Source organism: Microtus oregoni, unplaced genomic scaffold (assembly GCF_018167655.1).
Source record: "Microtus oregoni isolate MIOR12 unplaced genomic scaffold, Mior012 000017F_ref0000208, whole genome shotgun sequence".
Taxonomy (NCBI): domain Eukaryota; kingdom Metazoa; phylum Chordata; class Mammalia; order Rodentia; family Cricetidae; genus Microtus; species Microtus oregoni.
The window spans coordinates 33,356,835-33,375,929 of NW_024543076.1; the positions used below are offsets into that span (position 1 = coordinate 33,356,835).

Below are 19,095 nucleotides of genomic sequence, written 5' to 3' on the forward strand. Positions count from 1 at the left end.
GGAATGTGCTACTTTCTTTTCTGGGGGAAGTTTCATCCCAACCCCTGGCATCCATATACCCAAAGAGTCTGGAATGTTCTGGTGGAAGTTCCACCCCAAGACCCTTCCCCCATCTCCAAATCCTGCCACATTTCAGAAAGACCACCAAAGGACTACCCCCTCCCCCAGAGATGCTCAAGACCACTCCCATAGGGCACTTAAACTGTCCCCCAGAAAACAGACGTTGTTTTCCGGACTCTTTTTCCCATCTCCTCTCTGTGGGGCTGGAAAAATCATCCGGGAGCGTTTTACCCATTAAACCTGGGGTTTTCTAATTCGAGATGATTTGGTCTGATTTGGATTGCTGTATCGGCAGAGAGGCTAATGGGGTGTAGAAAATTTCACTTTCTACCGGGGAGTTGGTATTTTAGAAACATACATAGAAAGACACTTGCATTTAAAATATAATTACATTTTTGAAACGTTCTAGAAAGAACATTTATGAATTTCTGCTTCCATACCAGATGAACAGGTTTTCCTTTCCTTTTTCCCTGCTATAGACAAGCAAATTCTCCAGGCGGTGTATGTGAGACAAGAGGACGCAGGACTTGGGAGAGAGGGAGGCAGAACAAGGAGGGACCTCAGGACTCAAGAACCAGCACAGTGGGGAACTTCTGCATTTTCTTTTTGTATTAAACACACTGGACTGGGTGTGAGCTACACTGCACCCTGGAAGTACCAATATAGGGAAGAAGAAAGGGAGGGACGTAGGGAAGGAAGAAAATAAGCCCCTCAAAGCAAACTCTCTCCCCAAAGGGCCAGAAAAAGAATAACAACACAGAAAACCTTAGATAGCAAGTGTCCTACTCTAGAATGTCACTGCCGCGTGGGCGGGTGGGGGCGGGGAGACAAACTTACTCCTCTCGTAACAGCAGAAGCCATTTGGGAGCTTGTAACTTCAAGCTTGTGAGACTCCAAGGAGAGTCAACTCCTCAAGCACGGTGAAAGTGAAAGGCGCATGGGCGGTCAAGACGTTTAGCCTGGGACACTTCGGGAGAAGCGTCATGGAGGGTCAAGACGTTTAACCTGGGACACTTCAGGAGAAGCATCACGGAGGGTCAAGACGTTTAGCCTGGGACACTTCAGGAGAAGCATCACGGAGGGTCAAGACTTGACCACCACCCAGCTGCGCCCAAACCCCTTCTCCCATCAGGGTGTCACCCACGTGGAAAACAGTAACAAAGTGGCACCCAGCAGAAGAAAAGTGGGATCATGAGGAACATGTCTTTGTGGGTGCTATGAGGCACCAGCCCCTTCCCCCTCTCCCAACAAGTTTCCCTGTTCCCTGTTGTGAACAAACCTCTTGCGCAGGCTCAGCCAGGATCCATTATGCAATGACAAGCCCAGCCCGCCCTCAGCAGGGCAGTATCATAGAGACACTTGGAAACAGGAGTTTCAGAGTACAGTACTTAAAATGCTGAGATTACAACAGAACATCACTCACACCAAGAAACAATGTGAGGGAGAGAAGACAAACATCAATGCCAGCACCAAGATGACACAGACTTATCTGACAAATATTTCTAAATATTTCAGTAATTAACTGCACACACTTATAACAAGTAGAAGAAAAATAACAGTCTTTCCAAAGAAATACAAGAATACTCAGTAGATAGGCTTACCAGCAAAGAAAGACCGAATCAATAAAATTTAGAACAAAACCTCAATCTGAAAAAAAAAAAAAACCAGAAAGAAGACTGAAAAAAAAAAATGATCAGAGCTTTAAGGATCTGTGGGACCATAAAAAATAATGTAATAATACACACATATCATCAGTGTTTCAAAAGGGGAAGCGATAATGGGTGGGCTGAAAGAGAATCCTAAAATCAAAATCAACTGCTGAAATTTTAACATATTTTGGTAGAAGCCAGGAGCAAGCAAGAAGAGCAAGTCCCCACAGTGTAAACTCAAGGGAATCCACAAATGAAAACCACACTTCTGAGAAGAAGCAAGCTCCTGAATCAGTGAGAAGGAACTCTTGACACAAGTAGAGCCACTTCTGAACAGAAACCACGAGAGTAAGGCACCCTTGAGGGATGAGGGAGAACCCCAAACCTTCTCAAGGAAAGGGAACAAAGCCTTGGGTGGTCCCTTGAAACAATGGCTAAGCTAGAAAGGAGCCTGGCAAAGCAGCAATCTCGGAACTCCACTGAAAGAACCAACACCAGTGAGGTGGCTGCTGGACCCAGAAGGCTTTGCTCCTCCTGGCTGGGCCTATGAAGCACAAGTAAAACACGTCTGATGTTGGCAATGTGTGCGGAGGGGACTCACAGTCAATCCTTAGTGCACTGCGCTCCAAGCATTGAGACGAGCAGTACGTCAATTCTGTGCGAGGCTCGTAAAATTCTGTGCGAGGCTCGTAAAAATCGCACAGGCTCAGCAAGCACAGAGGCAGGTGTTTGCAGTCCCAGCATCTGGGAAGGGGAGGCAGGGAATCAAGGAGTTCAAGGTTATCCTTGGCTACACAGCAAAAGGCCAGCCTAGGCTACATGAGGACCTGTCTCAATAAAGAGAACAAAACTCCCCACATAATTTCAAACTATTTCTCAAAAATCATAAAAAAATTATAAAAAATCATTCAAGAACATTTTTACCTCCTCCACTCACCCATTACCACTTGAGGCAGGCAAGAGGGTGGCCCTGGGGTCCGCACCTAATGAGAAAGCAGCCTCTGCTTCCTTTCTGGGCTGCACTCTAGAGCTGACCCTGTTGTCAGGAACAAGGGGTGAGCCAGCCCTGAGGGTGTGAGAGTAACAGAGCTACGGCCCTTGTCTACCACGAGGTGTGATGGGTGAGGGAAAGATGCCCTTCCCCCCTCTGCCCCTTGCTACCTGAGGCAGGCAGAAGAGCTGGTGCAGAGGTCACGAAAGTGAGAGAACCAGGCCTTCCTCATATAGCTACAGCTACAACATACAGGAAAGCCTGCCCTGTATCCGGTCTGGGTAATCCTCTCGAGCTGACCCTGTTGTGGGGAGGGGTATGCAGATGAGCAAGCCCAGAGGTCCTGAGAGCAGGAGAGCTCACTCAGCCACCACTCCTACGCCCCCTACAGCAAACAGGAGAGAGGGCCTTGCACCTTGCCTGGGTAAAACATTAGAGCTGGCCCTGATGATTTGAGTGAGGGGGACCTGGATCTGAGGGCCAGTGAGCAGAACTGGCCCTGCTCCTTGCTGTAGGCTCCATGTGTGAGCTAGCTGAGGCAGTACTGGAGAGCTCGCACAGATGAGGGAAAGCTGGCAGGCTGACCAACCCAGCTCCCACCCAGGCCCAGAATAGGGCTACACATGGCCTACCCCAACATCCACTGAATCTATGAACAGTTGGACCATGTAAAAGGAAGGAACCTAGAGATCCAAACCAGGATCTCCATGGCACAGGACAACAGGATATCCAAAAGGGTGAATTGTGTGTCTCAACAGGGTGAGCTGTGTGTCTCAACAGGGTGAGCTGTGTGTCTCAGCAGGGTGAGCTGTGTGTCTCAACAGGGTGAGCTGTGTCTCAACAGGGTGAGCTGTGTCTCAACAGGGTGAGCTGTGTGTCTCAACAGGGTGAGCTGTGTCTCAACAGGGTGAGCTGTGTGTCTCAACAGGGTGAGCTGTGTCTCAACAGGGTGAGCTGTGTCTCAACAGGGTGAGCTGTATGTCTCAACAGGGTGAGCTGTGTCTCAACAGGGTGAGCTGTGTGTCTCAACAGGGTGAGCTGTGTGTCTCAACAGGGTGAGCTGTGTGTCTCAACAGGGTGAGCTGTGTGTCTCAACAGGGTGAGCTGTGTCTCAACAGGCTGAGCTGTGTGTCTCAACAGGGTGAGCTGTGTGTCTCAACAGGGTGAGCTGTATGTCTCAACAGGGTGAGCTGTGTGTCTCAACAGGGTGAGCTGTGTGTCTCAACAGGGTGAGCTGTGTGTCTCAACAGGGTGAGCTGTGTGTCTCAACAGGGTGAGCTGTGTGTCTCAACAGGGTGAGCTGTGTGTCTCAACAGGGTGAGCTGTATGTCTCAACAGGGTGAGCTGTATGCCTCAACAGGCACACAGTTTCCACAAGATTCTTCCACCTCTTCTTCTGCTGTTTGCTTCTGTTTGGTTTCTTTGTTTGGTTTTGGTTTTTCTTTTAATCTTTGTTTTGCTTAGGGAGGGGAGGTTGCAAGGGCAGAGGATGGATCCAAGGGGACTAGGAGGTGAGTGGGATCAGATGCATGGTGTGAAATCCACAAAGAATCAATAAAAGTAAAGAAAAAGAACAGTTTTACAAAGTAAGTGATCCCTATTCCTCAAAAAATATCAAGATTATGAAATATGCAAGAATAATTACTTGATTAGAGGATCAGGGTTGTTCCTAACTGCAGTATGGGGCCACACAATGGTCCCAGGCCTGAAAGGGTGCCAGCCTGAAAACTATAGGATGGTTATATGGCAGCACCAGATCCAGGGTACTTCTCTACTGCAGGAAAAATACTCCTCACCATTTCCACCTGGTCCCTCCATCATTTACTAATTACAAAAAGTTCACACCCACACTATCCCACAACAGGATTTACCCATGCCAACTCTAGATTTTCCTTTGTGGCATTTCATACAGAAAGATGATATAGAACCAGGAGAGACTACTGTTTCGGAAAACAAAGTCTGTTCTGAGAAGAAATACAAAGTCTAGCATGTGAATCCAGCCAGAACAGACAACTATTCAGAATAATGTAAGCAGTCTCTAAAACACACCATTCCTGACAGAATGATGTAACACAGAATTAGTTCTGGAAGAAGTCACTCAGACTCCAAAGAATAGAAATAAACTCATACTGACCACACTCAAGGATGTAAAAGGAAATACTCCTGTCAAGAATGACTGGATAGAAAGTCTCTACAGAGAAACAGAAACTATGAAAAAGATGCATGCGGAAATTCCAAAAGAGCACACCATCCAAAGTTCAAAACCAAACAAAACCCCAGAGGATAAATAGTAAACTTCTTTATTGCCAGAAATGATTACCACCTAGTCTAGAATGGGGAAAAACAAAACAAAACAAAACAAAACAAAAAAACAGTCTCAGGAACCTCAGAGCAATAGCTGAGATGCGGCATGTAAGTAAAATTCCAGAAGAGAGTAAAGAAAAGATGAAGTATTGGAAGAAAACACAGATAGAATAGAATCCCCAAAATGTGCTAAAAGAGATAAATATTCACACTTCAGAAGACAAGAGATACCCACGCAGCTATATGAATAGACACTCCCAAAGATATGCAGGAACATGGCTCTTGTGCTTCTGAATGGAATGAAGATCTCTGCCAAGTGCGACTAAGCTAATTATTTCAAAGTGAGATCATCTTGAGTTTGGGGTCAACCTTAAAAGAACAAAGAAGATGGTACAGATACAGAGACATAGAGAAGGCAGATGGTGTGGATACAGACATGGAGAAGGCTGTGAGGACTCATAAATGGTGAATTTACGTAGCGAGGAGCTTGGACCTGCAGCCACCGGAGCCAGAGGAGGTCTAGAGTAGAATATTCTGAGAACTTCTAGAAATAGTCATCCCTGCCACCAAGAGCTGATGTCAGGTCTCCAAATCTTGGGAGAATACTTTTCTTTTGTTGAAAGCATTGTTAATAGATTAGATATTGAGCATCTTTGTATACATAGATTTTTCCACATTTTTCTTTATTCCTGTTGGTAAATGCCAAAATTACAAGTTAGTAATTAAAAGGTTGATTCAATGGAATTAAAAATAGTACTGTTAGAATTCTAACTTTTGGTAGTGGAAGGATGAATTCATTAAGTCTCCTGCAGGTATCAATGTAAGACCCAGATTTAAAAAATATGTGAAGGCTGGAATATGATCAAATTAAAAAATAATCAAGTTAGAGTTTCATTCTGAAAGGCCAAAACTCTCACATAGGAAAAAGTATAATTTTATGCCTATACTTTGTGGTGTTGGTGGCCGAGGCCGGTCTATTTCCCATAGTCTACAGATGTAAAATTGAAGTGTTGGCAGCTGGAAGAGGCTGAAGGGATTCAGGGCTGGCAGAAGAGCTAGATATTTAAGGGAGAAATTCTAGACGCAACAGAGCTGTACAAATGACGCAGACTCTACTTGGAATACAAACTACCCAAATTCCCACTGCCGGCTGGGAGAGCGCAATGGAAAAGTACACAGAAGATAATGAACTCTGGCTGAGGTGGTGGGTCTCCAATCCGCACAGGTCAAATGACAGAAACCTATGTGAAGGTTTACTATCTTCAACTATCAGTGGGCCTGGGGCTAGCCAACTGACTTGAAATTTAGGGCCTAAATCCTGAACACCAGGAGAGGCAAAAAAGAATAGACTTCCAAATTTTCTGGGCATAAATCGTCCCAACTACTGGCTTACAACTGTACCACACAGCGTAGAGGGACCACAGGGGAAAGCCACAGATCCTGAATGAAAAGAACTGGGGGTCACCCAGGGTATTAGCATGGGGAAGATAGTTTATAGCTCAGTCCAAGAGGCATAACAGGCTAGTAGACCAAAAGGCAAAGACTCATCTACAAAAGATGATCCAGAGTTCATTTCTCAAATGTAAAGACATTCAGGAACAGGCAAGAGCAAGGAGGAGTTACTACTGACACACTTCCTCAGAGAACACCCTGAGGCTACATACCAACCCCTCTGCTAACTGGGGAGGAACCCACACAGACACATATAGCTTTAAAAATAAAACGTCTTTGAGACTTTAGGTAACCAAGGGTTTTTTAGATAAGACCAAATGGGCAAAATCCATTGCTGGGGGAGGGGGTGTACTGAAAGATTTTATTTCAACAAAACATAAAACCTTTTCAAAAAATCACATTATAAAAAGATGGGTCAGAGGCAGGGAAATCTCTGAGCTCCAGGTCAGCCTGGTCTATGGAGCAAGCTCCAGGATAGTCAGGGCTACACAGAGAAAACCCTGTCTCAAAACAAAACAAAACAAAACAACAGCGACAAAACAAAACAACACAACAACAACAACACAGAAAAAAAAAGAAAAGAAAATTGCAATTTAACACAATTTGAAACAGTGACTGCAGGCACTTCATACATGGCCAGTGAACCACTGGGGGTGTGGCCACTGGGCCATTCCCTATGCTCCAGCGGATGACTCTAACCCACACATCTATCAGCACACTAAGGGGACTTAGTGCGTGTGTGTGTGTAATATAATTTAGGGTTATACTTAAAAAGAAAAAATAGAGGACATGAGGTTGGTAAGAGGATGTGCGTGAGGACCCAGGGGCAGTGGGTATGATCACACTTCACTGTATATACTGTGAAACTCTTGGAGAATATACTTTTGTTTTTTTTTTTTTTTTTTTTTTTTTTTTTTTTGTTTTTTTTTTTTTTTTTTTTGGTTTTTCGAGACAGGGTTTCTCTATGGTTTTGGTGCCTATCCTGGAACTAGCTCTTGTAGACCAGGCTGGTCTCGAACTCACAGAGATCCACCTGCCTCTGCCTCCCGAGTGCTGGGATTAAAGGCGTGCGCCACCACCGCCCGGCGAGAATATACTTTTGAAAAAAGACTTGGTTTTAGTGACAGTGTCCTTTGCTTTACAGAAGCTTCTCAGTTTCAGTAGGTCCCATTTATTCAATGAGGCCCTTAATGCCTGTGCTGCTGGGGTTATACATAGGAAGTGGTCTCCTGTGCCCATGTGCTGTAGAGTACTTCCCACTTTCTCTTCTATCAGGTTCATTGTGTTCAGACTGATATTGAGGTCTTTAATCCATTTGGACTTGAGTTTTGTGCATGGTGATAAATATGGATCTATTTTCATTCTTCTACAGATTGACATCCAGTTATGCCAGCACACTTTGTTGAAGATGCTCTCTTTTTTCCATTGTATATTTTTAGCTCCTTTATCGAAAATCAGGTGTTCTTAGGTTTGTGGGTTAAAGTCAGGGTCTTCTATTAGATTTCATTGGTCAACTTCTCTGTTTTTATGCCAATACCAAGCTGTTTTCAGTACTGTAGCTCTGTAATAGAGTTTGAAATCAGGGATGGTAATGCCTCCAGACAATCCTTTATTGTATAGGATTGTTTTAGCTATCCTAGGTTTTTTGTTTTTCCATATGAAGTTGATTATTGTCTTCTCCAGATCTGTGAAGAATTTTGATGGGATTTTGATGGGTATTGCATTGAATCTATAGATTGCTTTTGGTAGAATTGCCATTTTTACTATGTTGATCCTCCCAATCCAAGAGCAAAGGAGATCCTTCCATTTTCTGGTGTCCTCTAAGACAAAAAGGCAACCCACTGACTGGGAGAAGATCTTCACCAACCCCGCAACTGACAAAGGTCTGATTTCCAAAATATATAAAGAACTCAAGAAACTAGACTGTAAAAAACTAATCAACCCAATTATAAAATGGGGCACTGAGCTGAACAGAAAATTCTCAACAGAAGAAGTTCAAATGGCCAAAAGACACTTAAGGTCATGCTCAACTTCCTTAACGATCAGGGAAATGCAAATCAAGACAACTTTAAGATACCATCTTACACCTGCCAGAATGGCTAAAATAAAAAACACCAATGATAGCCTTTGCTGGAGAGGTTGTGGAGAAAGGGGTACACTCATCCATTGCTGGTGGGAATGCAAACTTGTGCAACCACTCTGGAAAGCAGTGTGGCGGTTTCTCAGGAAATTCGGGATCAACCTACCCCTGGACCCAGCAATACCACTCTTGGGAATATACCCAAGAGATGCCCTGTCATACAACAAAAGTATATGCTCAACTATGTTCATAGAAGCATTGTTTGTAATAGCCAGAACCTGGAAACAACCTAGATGCCATTCAACGGAAGAATGGATGAAGAAAGTATGGAATATATACATATTAGAGTACTACTCAGCAGTAAAAACAATGACTTCTTGAATTTTGCATGCAAATGGACGGAAATAGAAAACACTATCCTGAGTGAGGTAAGCCAGACCCATAAAGAGGAACATGGGATGTACTCAATCATATTTGGTTTCTAGCCATAAATAAAGGACATTGAAGCTATAATTCGTGATCCTAGAGAAGCTAAATAAAAAGGTGAACCCAAAGAAAGACATATATAGTCATCCTCCTGGAGATTAACCTTCATCAGGCGATGAAAGGAGACAGAGACAGAGACCCACATTGGAGCACCGGACTGAAATCCCGAGGTCCAAATCAGGAGCAGAAGGAGAGAGAGCACGAGCAAGGAACTCAGGACCGCGAGGGGTTCACCCACATACTGAGACATTGGGGATGATCTATCGGGAACTCAACAAGGCCAGCTGGACTGGGTCTGAAAAAGCATGGGATAAAACTGGACTCGCTGAACATAGCGGACAATGAGGACTGCTGAGAACTCAAGATCAATGACACTGGGTTTTGATCCTACTACACGTACTGGCTTTGTAGGAGCCTAAGCAGTTTGGATGCTCACCTTACTAGACCTGGAAGGAGATGGGAGGTCCTTGGACTTCCCACAAGGCAGGGAACCCGGACTGCTCTTCGGGCTGATGAGGGAGGGGGACTTGATTGGGGGAGGGGGAGGGATATGGGAGGCGGTGGAGGGGAGGAGGCAGAAATCTTTAATAAATAAATAAAAATAAATAAATAAAAATTAAAAAAAAGACTTGGTTAAGTGACAGTGGCCTACAGCTAGAATGTCAGAGGCACACCACCACACCCAATAGAATAAGTAGGGTTAGAAAGACTGAACATAGGAGCAGCAGGCCTCACACTGGTACGGGACACAACACTGAATAAAAAGTACATGTACACTGATCGTATGAGCCAGCAATTCCACTCGAGGCTGTTTTCCCAAGGGGAAACAGAAATTGGATAAAGTTTTGCATATAAATGTTCAGAAATCTATTATTCATAATAGTGCCAAACTTGTAACAACCCAAATGTCCATCAACATGTAAACTGAGAGACAGTTTTTGGTATACAGCCATCCAATGGGCTATGTAAACTGAGAGATGGTTTTTGGTATACAATGGGCTAGTGTTAGCAACAAACAGGAACAAAGTGTCAACTCACAAGACAAGGATGAATCTCAAGAACAAAAGCTTGAATCCATCCATACAAAAGCAGACACAGTCAGTGCCACAAAGGATCCCACAGCTGTCCAGAGCTGGGGAGGCAATGAGGCAGAAGCACACACTTCACAGTCGTGAGAGCTGCAGTTACATGGTCGGAGACATTTTAGAAGGGAGGCAGACTACAACTAAAATGAATACATTTTACTGTCTGTAAACTATTTCTCGACAGTGTTGGTGAAAACATTAAAAAGTACAGCTAAGGTGATCACAACCGGAGCCCAGTGTCAGTATTACACCTGCCAGTTCCGAATGATGCATCGCAGCCGCAATGCTGACCCTACAGACATACCTAAGTGATTTTCTTCCTCTCTGCATGCTCCAGACTCCTGTTCTCTGACTGCTGTGTTTGTGCCATATGCTCAGCGTCACATGCTTTGCTGGTTGGTCTGGTCTGGCCTTGTGGTAGGGGCTCAAAATGTACTGGTTACAGCAATGACCAAATGGATCTCTTGCATGTTAGAGCAATCCGTCAGGACTTGGCCACTCTCCATAGCTAACGCTATTTGCGTCCACGGACCCAGTCCCATCTATATAGTGATGACTCAGATCTGTGTGTTCCATCTGCTACCACCCATCGAGGTGGACAACTCCACTTAACATCCCACAGGCAGCCAAAGTTTCATAGGTATAAAAATTAGACTCCCACTTCCGCTGAGCTTTTCCATCTTATCCACAGTGAAGGAAAAACCTTGCCTGCCGCACTTCACACTCATAATACCATCAAATGGTCACACTTAAATGTTACCAACACAACATTGCTTTGAAGTCGACACAAGACTGTTGAGTGGTCTCAGTTACATCTGAGACGACTGTATTATAACCTCATTCTGTTATGCTTGCTGGCCCTATCATAATTCAAACTTTGCCATTTTTCTTACATTTGTATAAAAAGACCTCAACAGGTCTTTTTGCCTGTTTGCCTTCGCTTACGATCTATATAGAATGATCTTTCTGCACATCAATCATATTTGTACTCAAAGTCTGCCTATAGTGAACTCCCAATGAAACATACACGGCATTTCAGGTTCCCCACTAGCCACACCCACAAACGTCCACGAAGTCCACTTATGTCTTCAGTACTTTGCCTCTTCTGCCTGAAGCTGCTTCTCTGTAACAGCGGTTCTTGGCTTTCTGTATTGGTCTGACTTACCCATCAGTCCCCACTTTAACCATCACTTCTGTACTCAATGCTTTATTTGCTCAGTGTCTAAACAAGGGCTTGTTTCCTGTCCTTTGCTCCACCAGTTTCCAGCATACAGTGAGATAAAATTTTATAGTCTGATTAAGCTTGTATCCATCTAGTTCTTCACATACAAACTAAAGGAAGGGACAAGTTTGTCAATATTATCTACTACCTCTTTACTCACAGTGAAAGTTCAAACTGTGAGCTTAGTAACATTTTCCAGGAGTCTTTGTTTTCCAAAATATTCCAATCAATAAAATTGGTTCAAGATTTTGCTTATATTTAAATAGGATAGTAGCATACATAGTTATGTTTTTCTGATAGTTAAGTATTTTTATTATATTATTTATTTAACATTTGTGTGCCATCACGACAAGGTATATGGAGGATGAGGACAAGCTGCAGGAGTTGGCTGTCTCCTTCCACCCTGTGGGTCCTCAGGATTGATCTCAGGCTGTCAGTCTTGGTGGCAAGTATCTTTACCCAATAGGTCATCTCATCATTCCTAAATCTTTTGCTGATGTGGCCATGGCCATATCAAGGTGGTAGAATTTCTAGAACTTAAAATATGCCAAGGTTTAAAACATAAGCACAATTAGGATAGTAACTTATTATATTTAATTTCTATATCCTTAAATATATGTAATTTTTGTTTTGTTTTGCTTGAGACAGGGTCTCTCTGTGTAGCCTTGGCTGTCCTGGAACTCACTCTGTAGACCAGACTGGCCTCAAACTTGCAGAGATCCTCCTGCCTCTGCCTCCCGAGTGCTGGGATCAAAGGTGTGCACTACCACTTATTTTAGAACAAAACCCAAATTTCCTTTCAGCTCAAAACAGTCAAAATTTTTAGATGGCTCAGACCAGTGGTACAAAGTTAAGGCCAGAAATACAGCTATTCGTTATTGGCTTCTGGTTAAAACAAACTCATATTCATAGACCACAGGCTAGCACCACACACTAGCCCTACTACAGGAGCCGGTCTTCAAACACCATACAAAAAAATAGTGAGCAGCAAAAGATTTGCAAGCACAAATGTGTCAGGCACTTTTGACATAATAATGTACATAATATCTATATCAATGTATACTACAAGCCAGTCCATAAATATCAGTTTCCTTCCCTTGTTTATCCTTGTGTCTCTTAAATAGGGACACACCCCCATGTGTTTGAGGGGTTTTTGAGTTTGAACAATCATTTGTACTCATTATTTCAGAGTGTTTCCTTTCTTTTGTGGAGGCTGGTGAGATGGTAAAGCCACCTTCAGTCAAGCTTGATGACCTGAATTCAATCCCTGGAATTCCCATTCTGGAAGGAGAGAATGGAGACTCTTCCGACCTCCACATGCACACACAATCTTACACACATAAAGCCCACCCTCAACAACCAACCAACCAACCAACCAACTAGTCAACCAACCAACCAGTTAATCAACCAACCAGTCAACCAATCAACCATCCAACTAACCAGTCAATCAACCAACTATCCATTCAACCAACCAGCCAGCCAGCCAACCAACCAACAAACCAACCAACCAACCAGGCAGCCAACCAACCAGCCAGTCAATCGATGCAATAAAATTAAAGAGCTTCCTGGTGTAAGGAGAAAATAACCTATATGGAAATTTAGGTATCTTTATAGACAGCACTGAATGTTGGAAAAAAGGGCAACACTGGGATCATTCAACATGACACGACTGTAAGCCCTACAAATGGGTAAAAAAATATGTCAGGGGTAGAAAAAAAAATCCACAGCATCGCCAATCGTTCTACTAAAAAGAAATATAATCCACATTAAAATAAAAAACAAATTTTCTTTCAGATATTTTATCTTCAAAGAATTCCAAATAGAAAAGTCTTCATGTTGAGTTGAAATATCTTCTGACAAACAAAACAGGTCACAGACTATTTGACTTAGGAAGGACACAAGATTACAGATTTTTTTTCTCCTGCACTGGTCACTTGTTTCAGGTGGATACTGAGGAAGTTCCTGTAATGGAGTGACTCTACCTTACTTGCAGACTAGATTTCTTTTGAAATTACTATGTCCATGCTGTTGCAGAAAGGCTCAAGATGAGTGTCTTTACCTTTAGAGTTCTAAAACACTAGGCTTATGTTTTTATGTGGGAAAATGTAGCATGTCATCCTTTATTCTCAAAGTTTATACAAATGGTACTGTTTAATGTATATATTACAACTATTTAGAATAGGGTCAGTTTTGAACAGTGTAGTGGAAAACTATGGACTCTTTACTCAAGACCTTGTTTCTTACCCGTCTACCTGTTCTCATCAAAGTATGTTTTCTTATATATACCAGTATTTCTTTCTTCAAACATGGACTTTTTCTTTACAGTCTTTTATCTTTCAGTAAAGTGAGGTGATTTGGGATTCTGCAATGGAAGTGTTCTATAACCCCTTTTTATAATAGTTATATGATGTATAGTTTGCAAACTTCAGGGGGTCTAGCCCAGTGTAAAGTGTAACAATATCTAACACAGTAAGTCAAATTGCATGAACTTGAGTTGCCTAAAGAATACCCTTGAGTTTCAAGATCACTGCAGGAAGACTAAATACAAACCTAATTTTTCAAGTCTTTGAAAAGTAGCTGATGTTAAACCCAAGAGGTGCTTTCAAGCATAACTGGAAACCACAGCAGCACATGCTAAGCCCAGACCGAAACCACACGTGTGTCCTTCTTGCTGCTCTATACTGTGATCTGCATCATAGCTTAGATGAGAGTCTGAGCTCAGATGTAGCACAGTAAAGGTCATGTTGCAAGGAGAATGTGAAATGGGGGATGTAAAATGGTGGGTACAATGCTATGTGGAGTGTAGAGGAATGGCTTCTTTCTCCATATTCTAGTTGCAAAATTGTCCTTTATTGTCCATTTAGAAACACGTACCAAATTTAAAAAAAACAAACACCTCCACCACCACCAACAAGAGTACCCCACTGTAAACAGCCACTCAATATATAAACATCCAGTGTGGAGACGACAAGGGAAGAAAGAGCCTAGGCTCTTCCACCTGTCCGTGTCCCCACCACAGTGCGATCTGCATTAATGTCACACTAAACACAAGTAAACACTGAAAAGCCTGGACCACCACAGTGAACTCAGAGCAGCTAACTTCTCAAGAGAAGGCGAATGAAATGTATTAGTGTAAGTTTTATCTGAAGAAGAAGTTCCCTCTTTGAGTCCATATTCTCCTTTTGCTAGGAATGACATCACTATCTAAAACTCACATTTTGAAAAATAAATTAAAATAGTTTAACTGAAATACCAATTAAGTGCTTTCTTATATCACTAATATGAGGAATAAAATAATATATTTTATCTTAAAGGAATCACAAATTATACCATTCAGTGACTATTGATATAGTTTAAGAGAAGAACAAACTGCAATTAAATGCATCTAAGAAAAAAATCTACAAAAATTATTCATTTTCATTTCAAATTAAATTTTCTTAATGTCTCCTTTAAACAAGAAATTGATCATTCTATTATTTACTAGTAATGTGAGTCCAGAAAGGAAGGTCAAAGTGTTCCAGTCATTTTTGTCATGGTTTCCTTACAATACTGAGTAACTCTGAAGCCGTGTGGCACTGGAACTAAAAACTAGCAAGGTTTACAAGAAACCCTGCAACACTAGGACTTACTTATACTGTTGACTTTTTTCTCAAATGTGCAGAGTTATAGATGCAGACTAATTATGTTAGACAACATCTGGGGTTCACAAACCAGTGACATATTTTTCTAAAAATGATATATCAGAACGAATGCTCAGAGTTTTAAAATGTAATTAAAATATACTCAATAAAACTTCAGAGAAAAATACTCATTTATGAAAAGGTTCAAAAGACATATTTCTAAGATACTAAAAATATTTTGGTGGTAGGAGCTAGAAAGATGGCTCAGCAGCTGAGAGCAGATTGCTCTTGTAAAGGACTTGAGTCCAGTTCCCAGCACCCACCTGTGACCCAGCTCCAGAAGATCTGACCCCTCTGGTGCACACACCCGGAATAAAATGTAAACTCTTGGGTGGGAGTTACTGAGAACAAAGGGGTGAGTAGGAACGTGCGTGTCAGTCTCACTCGGCTCTGGGGCATCAGTTGTTGTGAGTGTGCACTGTGTACTGATTCTGTTACTTTAGTGGGTCAGACAGAAGGGTGTGCACATGACACCTGCATTTGCCTTGGCAAACCAGCCTTCCGTCATGTGCAAATTTCAATTAAAGACTGGGAAGTGAAAATAAAATTAAATTAAAGCAACTTTTTTAAGACTCAAGTATTTTTACCTGGCAACACAATACAACTAACACATAGAGTAACTTCATTAGTCTTCAGTCAATTTGCAACGCACAAAGGAAAGCCCAAGAAGAATCTGCGCAACATTCTTACAGAATGACAACTGCTCAGTGTGAAATGAAATGAAATGTTACTGACCTAGAAACAAACAAAATCATTTATTGTTTTTCAAATTCCAGAAATAAAGGTAACAGAAGGACATACAATCTCTAATAAGCTGGTCTTAAAATTTCTAGCTACAGTCTAATTAGATCATGTAAGAAACAAAAATTCTGTATGATTTTCTACCTGAGAAAATTACCCAGAAAAGAAATATGCTTTAATACTCTTAACCACAAAGAACCTTCTACAGTGGCGTGATGGGAATACGTGTGACAACCTGGAGTCCACTCCCAGAGTGGCTGCTGGCTGCGGCTGTGGACTGTGACCACCGGCAGCACACTTTCCATCAGCACCAGCCCATCCCAGCGAAGAAGCACAGTGATAGTTAGACATCTGCTTAGAGTTGTCAATATGTAAAAACCATGGTACACAGATCTGCAAATGTTTAACCTGCCCATAAATAAGAGCACATTACCTCAGCACAAGCTTTTAAGAGCGGCCTAAACATCCAGCCCAGCCACGGGGGTAGCAGACTGCATGTTGACTAAAGTGAAGATAGGATAAAATTATAGCCATTATCATTGCCAAGAACTAATGCAGAAAGAACTTAAAAAAACTTCAGTTCTTCTGGCAGCAAAATTCTATCTGTTGTTATTGAACGAAGGAAAACTCGCCCCAGTGCTGAATGAAGCTTGTGCTGTGTGTACAGAAGTGGGGCGTCACTCGCAGACATCTCTCAAGGACTACATTTATAAATGAGTTTCTTTGCAGCACAGTTTATTTTAAATTATCTTATGTAGATTATTGGTAGAACTAATATCATTCTATTACTTTAACTATATGAATCAAAGTCTTTTGTTTAAACAGCGATTTATTGTAATTCTTAAGGTAAACAACAAATTCTAAAATTATAACTCAAAATTCAGCATTTAAATTTCAGATGACAGAGTCAATCATTGGTAACATCTTCTTCAACCTCATATTAATAATCTGATTTAAAAACACTAGCAACTACCTGGCGATAGAGTTTAAGGACTCAGAAGGGATCTGTGAAGTAAGAAAACCAAACCAAACATGCGAAATACTCCCAACACATGATCTTCTTTCTCACTGTATAATGACCCCGTGAGACGTTCATAGCACATGATCGTTCTGCACAATACAGATCTTCTAGAACATTTCTACAAGAAAGTACAGGTTTTGGTCTTGAGGGGAAGATTAGATGGAGGTGGAAAACAGTGAAAGGTAGGGAGTCGTAGCTTCTCACATGGAGGCGAGCTGCAGCTCCATCCAGCAGGCTGGCAGCTGGATTTCAGTGCACAGCTTCACGGCAACTACCAGCCAGCACACGAGCTTCCCTTCCACAGTAACAATTCTTTTAAAAGCTCTCATACAGGAGTGTTGGCTTTATGGGGTACTTTTCCCACAAAAGGGAACAAAGAATAGAGGAGAAGCTTCATTCCCAAATCAGCACATGATCCAGTACAGCTGAAGTCATTATTATACCTCAAACAACTAGAAAGCATTCCACGACGGTCAGTCCCACGTTTAATGAATCCTAAGGTAATATGCTTCAAGGATGCTGAATCTTAAAAATGTACCTGCATTATCACTTACTGTAGGATGGCAAATTTAAAACTGCCTTTAATTCAAATCATCATCAGAAAACTCAACCATAATTGTAAAAAGAGGGGAAATGATGTAAAACACCAATACCCCATGTCTCAAGGCAGAACTTTGTGGGAAACAAAGTAAGAAGACAGACACAGCAAACAATGCCGTCTAGCTGTCTGTGGTATAACACCGAGCGTCTGCTGTCCTGGGTCCTGTGCCCAGCCAGGAGGTGCAGAAGCACCACAGCTGTATGTGGTGAGCTCAGCCAGCACACAGCTCAACTGTGTGCATGGATTTGGAACGAAGATTCTCCTCTTATTTATTCTGTGTCCCTTTTTGGGGAAAAATACCCTACAAAACCAACACTCCTTTATATTTATGAGAGCTTTTAAAAGAACTGATAACCATGGGAAGGGAAGCTCATGTGTGGTGGCTGGTAGGTGCCTTGAAAGTTATGTGCTGAAATCTAACTGCCAATAGACTGGATGGAACTGCAGCTTTTCAACTGGAAGACAGGATAGAAGAGGAAGGCTGGGATGGAGGGAGAGGAGAAGAGGAGAGGGAGAGAAGGAAGGAAGGAAGTGAGGGAGAGGGAGACAGTGAATGAGAGTATAAATGTGAATATGAATATGGAAGAGAGTCAGGCAGCAAGAGAATTACTAGACAGAAGTGAAAGAAAGCAAGGTATGTGCTGTGGCTCTCTTCTGTTTTCTGTGTTCCTAAATAATTTACAATGCAAGTGACATGGAAGCCACATTAGCAGGCAAAAATGAGCCTTCTGATGGACAGAGATGAAGGATTGGGGCTAATGGGTTGCTTTACTTTCTCTTGTTTTTTTCTTTTCAATCATACCTGAAAGCCTTGAATCCTTGCTAAATATTCCAGTTGTTTTGAAGGCTGTACTGGAGAACAAGGGGGAGTAGGAGAACTTCCTTTTAAACCTATGGCTTCAGCTGTAGGAGATGTTCCACTCATAAGGAGTTCCCTGGCAACTGTGGCTGAACTAGCCGATGAGGGAGACATGCTGAAGAAAGAACTTGAAGGTTGGTTCATATCTTTGGGTGACAGGTAGCCTAGAGTCGTGCCAGAGCTCACTCTGTGGCGGCTGGCTTCCATCTCTTGATAAACATCAGGAGAAAGATGAAGAATTCCTTTTGGAGCTATGAATAAAATAAAGGCACGGTGTTAATATACTTAAACTAATGAAAACAGAAACACTTTATAGCATTATTAAGTCAATGGCTTCCTTTGCTACAGTGAAAAAGGAATGAGAAACTGCCCATTAATGGGAGGACTGGGAATGAGCACCATCTTCACCCTGAAGCTCAAGATTTTGTCCCTTATTTAAAAGGGAAAACACCACCAAACACTGAGGCAAAGAAGACAAAATGAAGACCGCTTCAGTTCAAATATCATTTTCAGAGACAAGCCTCAACATGGTCCCAGTGACACCATGGAACATGGATTCCAAAATGACCTCCAGCAGCAGGATGGACCACGACACCAACATGACCTCAGGCGGCAGCACAGCAGACTCCCTAGAGCTGCTGAAAGGTCCCACAGGTATAGCTGCTGCCATCTTGAATCATAAATCCTTTTTCTTTTATTTTAAATTATACTTATGTATTTGTAAGGAGACCAGAGAGGGTGTTGGATCCCTAGAACTGCAGTTACAGGCAGTTGTGAGCCACCTGATGTGGGTACTGGGAACCTAACTCAGGTCTTCCATAAGAGTATTAAATACTTTAAACCACCGAGTCATCTCTCCAGACA

General features: G+C 42.3%; 1 protein-coding gene across 8 annotated transcripts in view; it reads right to left on the reverse strand.

Annotated features, from left to right (window-relative positions):
• Stau2 (staufen double-stranded RNA binding protein 2) overlaps nucleotides 1-19,095 on the reverse strand; it is a 309,083-nt gene that overhangs the window by 103,040 nt on the left and 186,948 nt on the right. For all 8 annotated transcript variants that reach the window (XM_041667874.1, XM_041667871.1, XM_041667868.1 and 5 more), the window contains one exon: nucleotides 18,175-18,482. In XM_041667874.1, coding sequence (XP_041523808.1) covers nucleotides 18,175-18,482 — 308 coding nt within the window. The remainder of the gene's footprint in view (nucleotides 1-18,174; nucleotides 18,483-19,095) is intronic.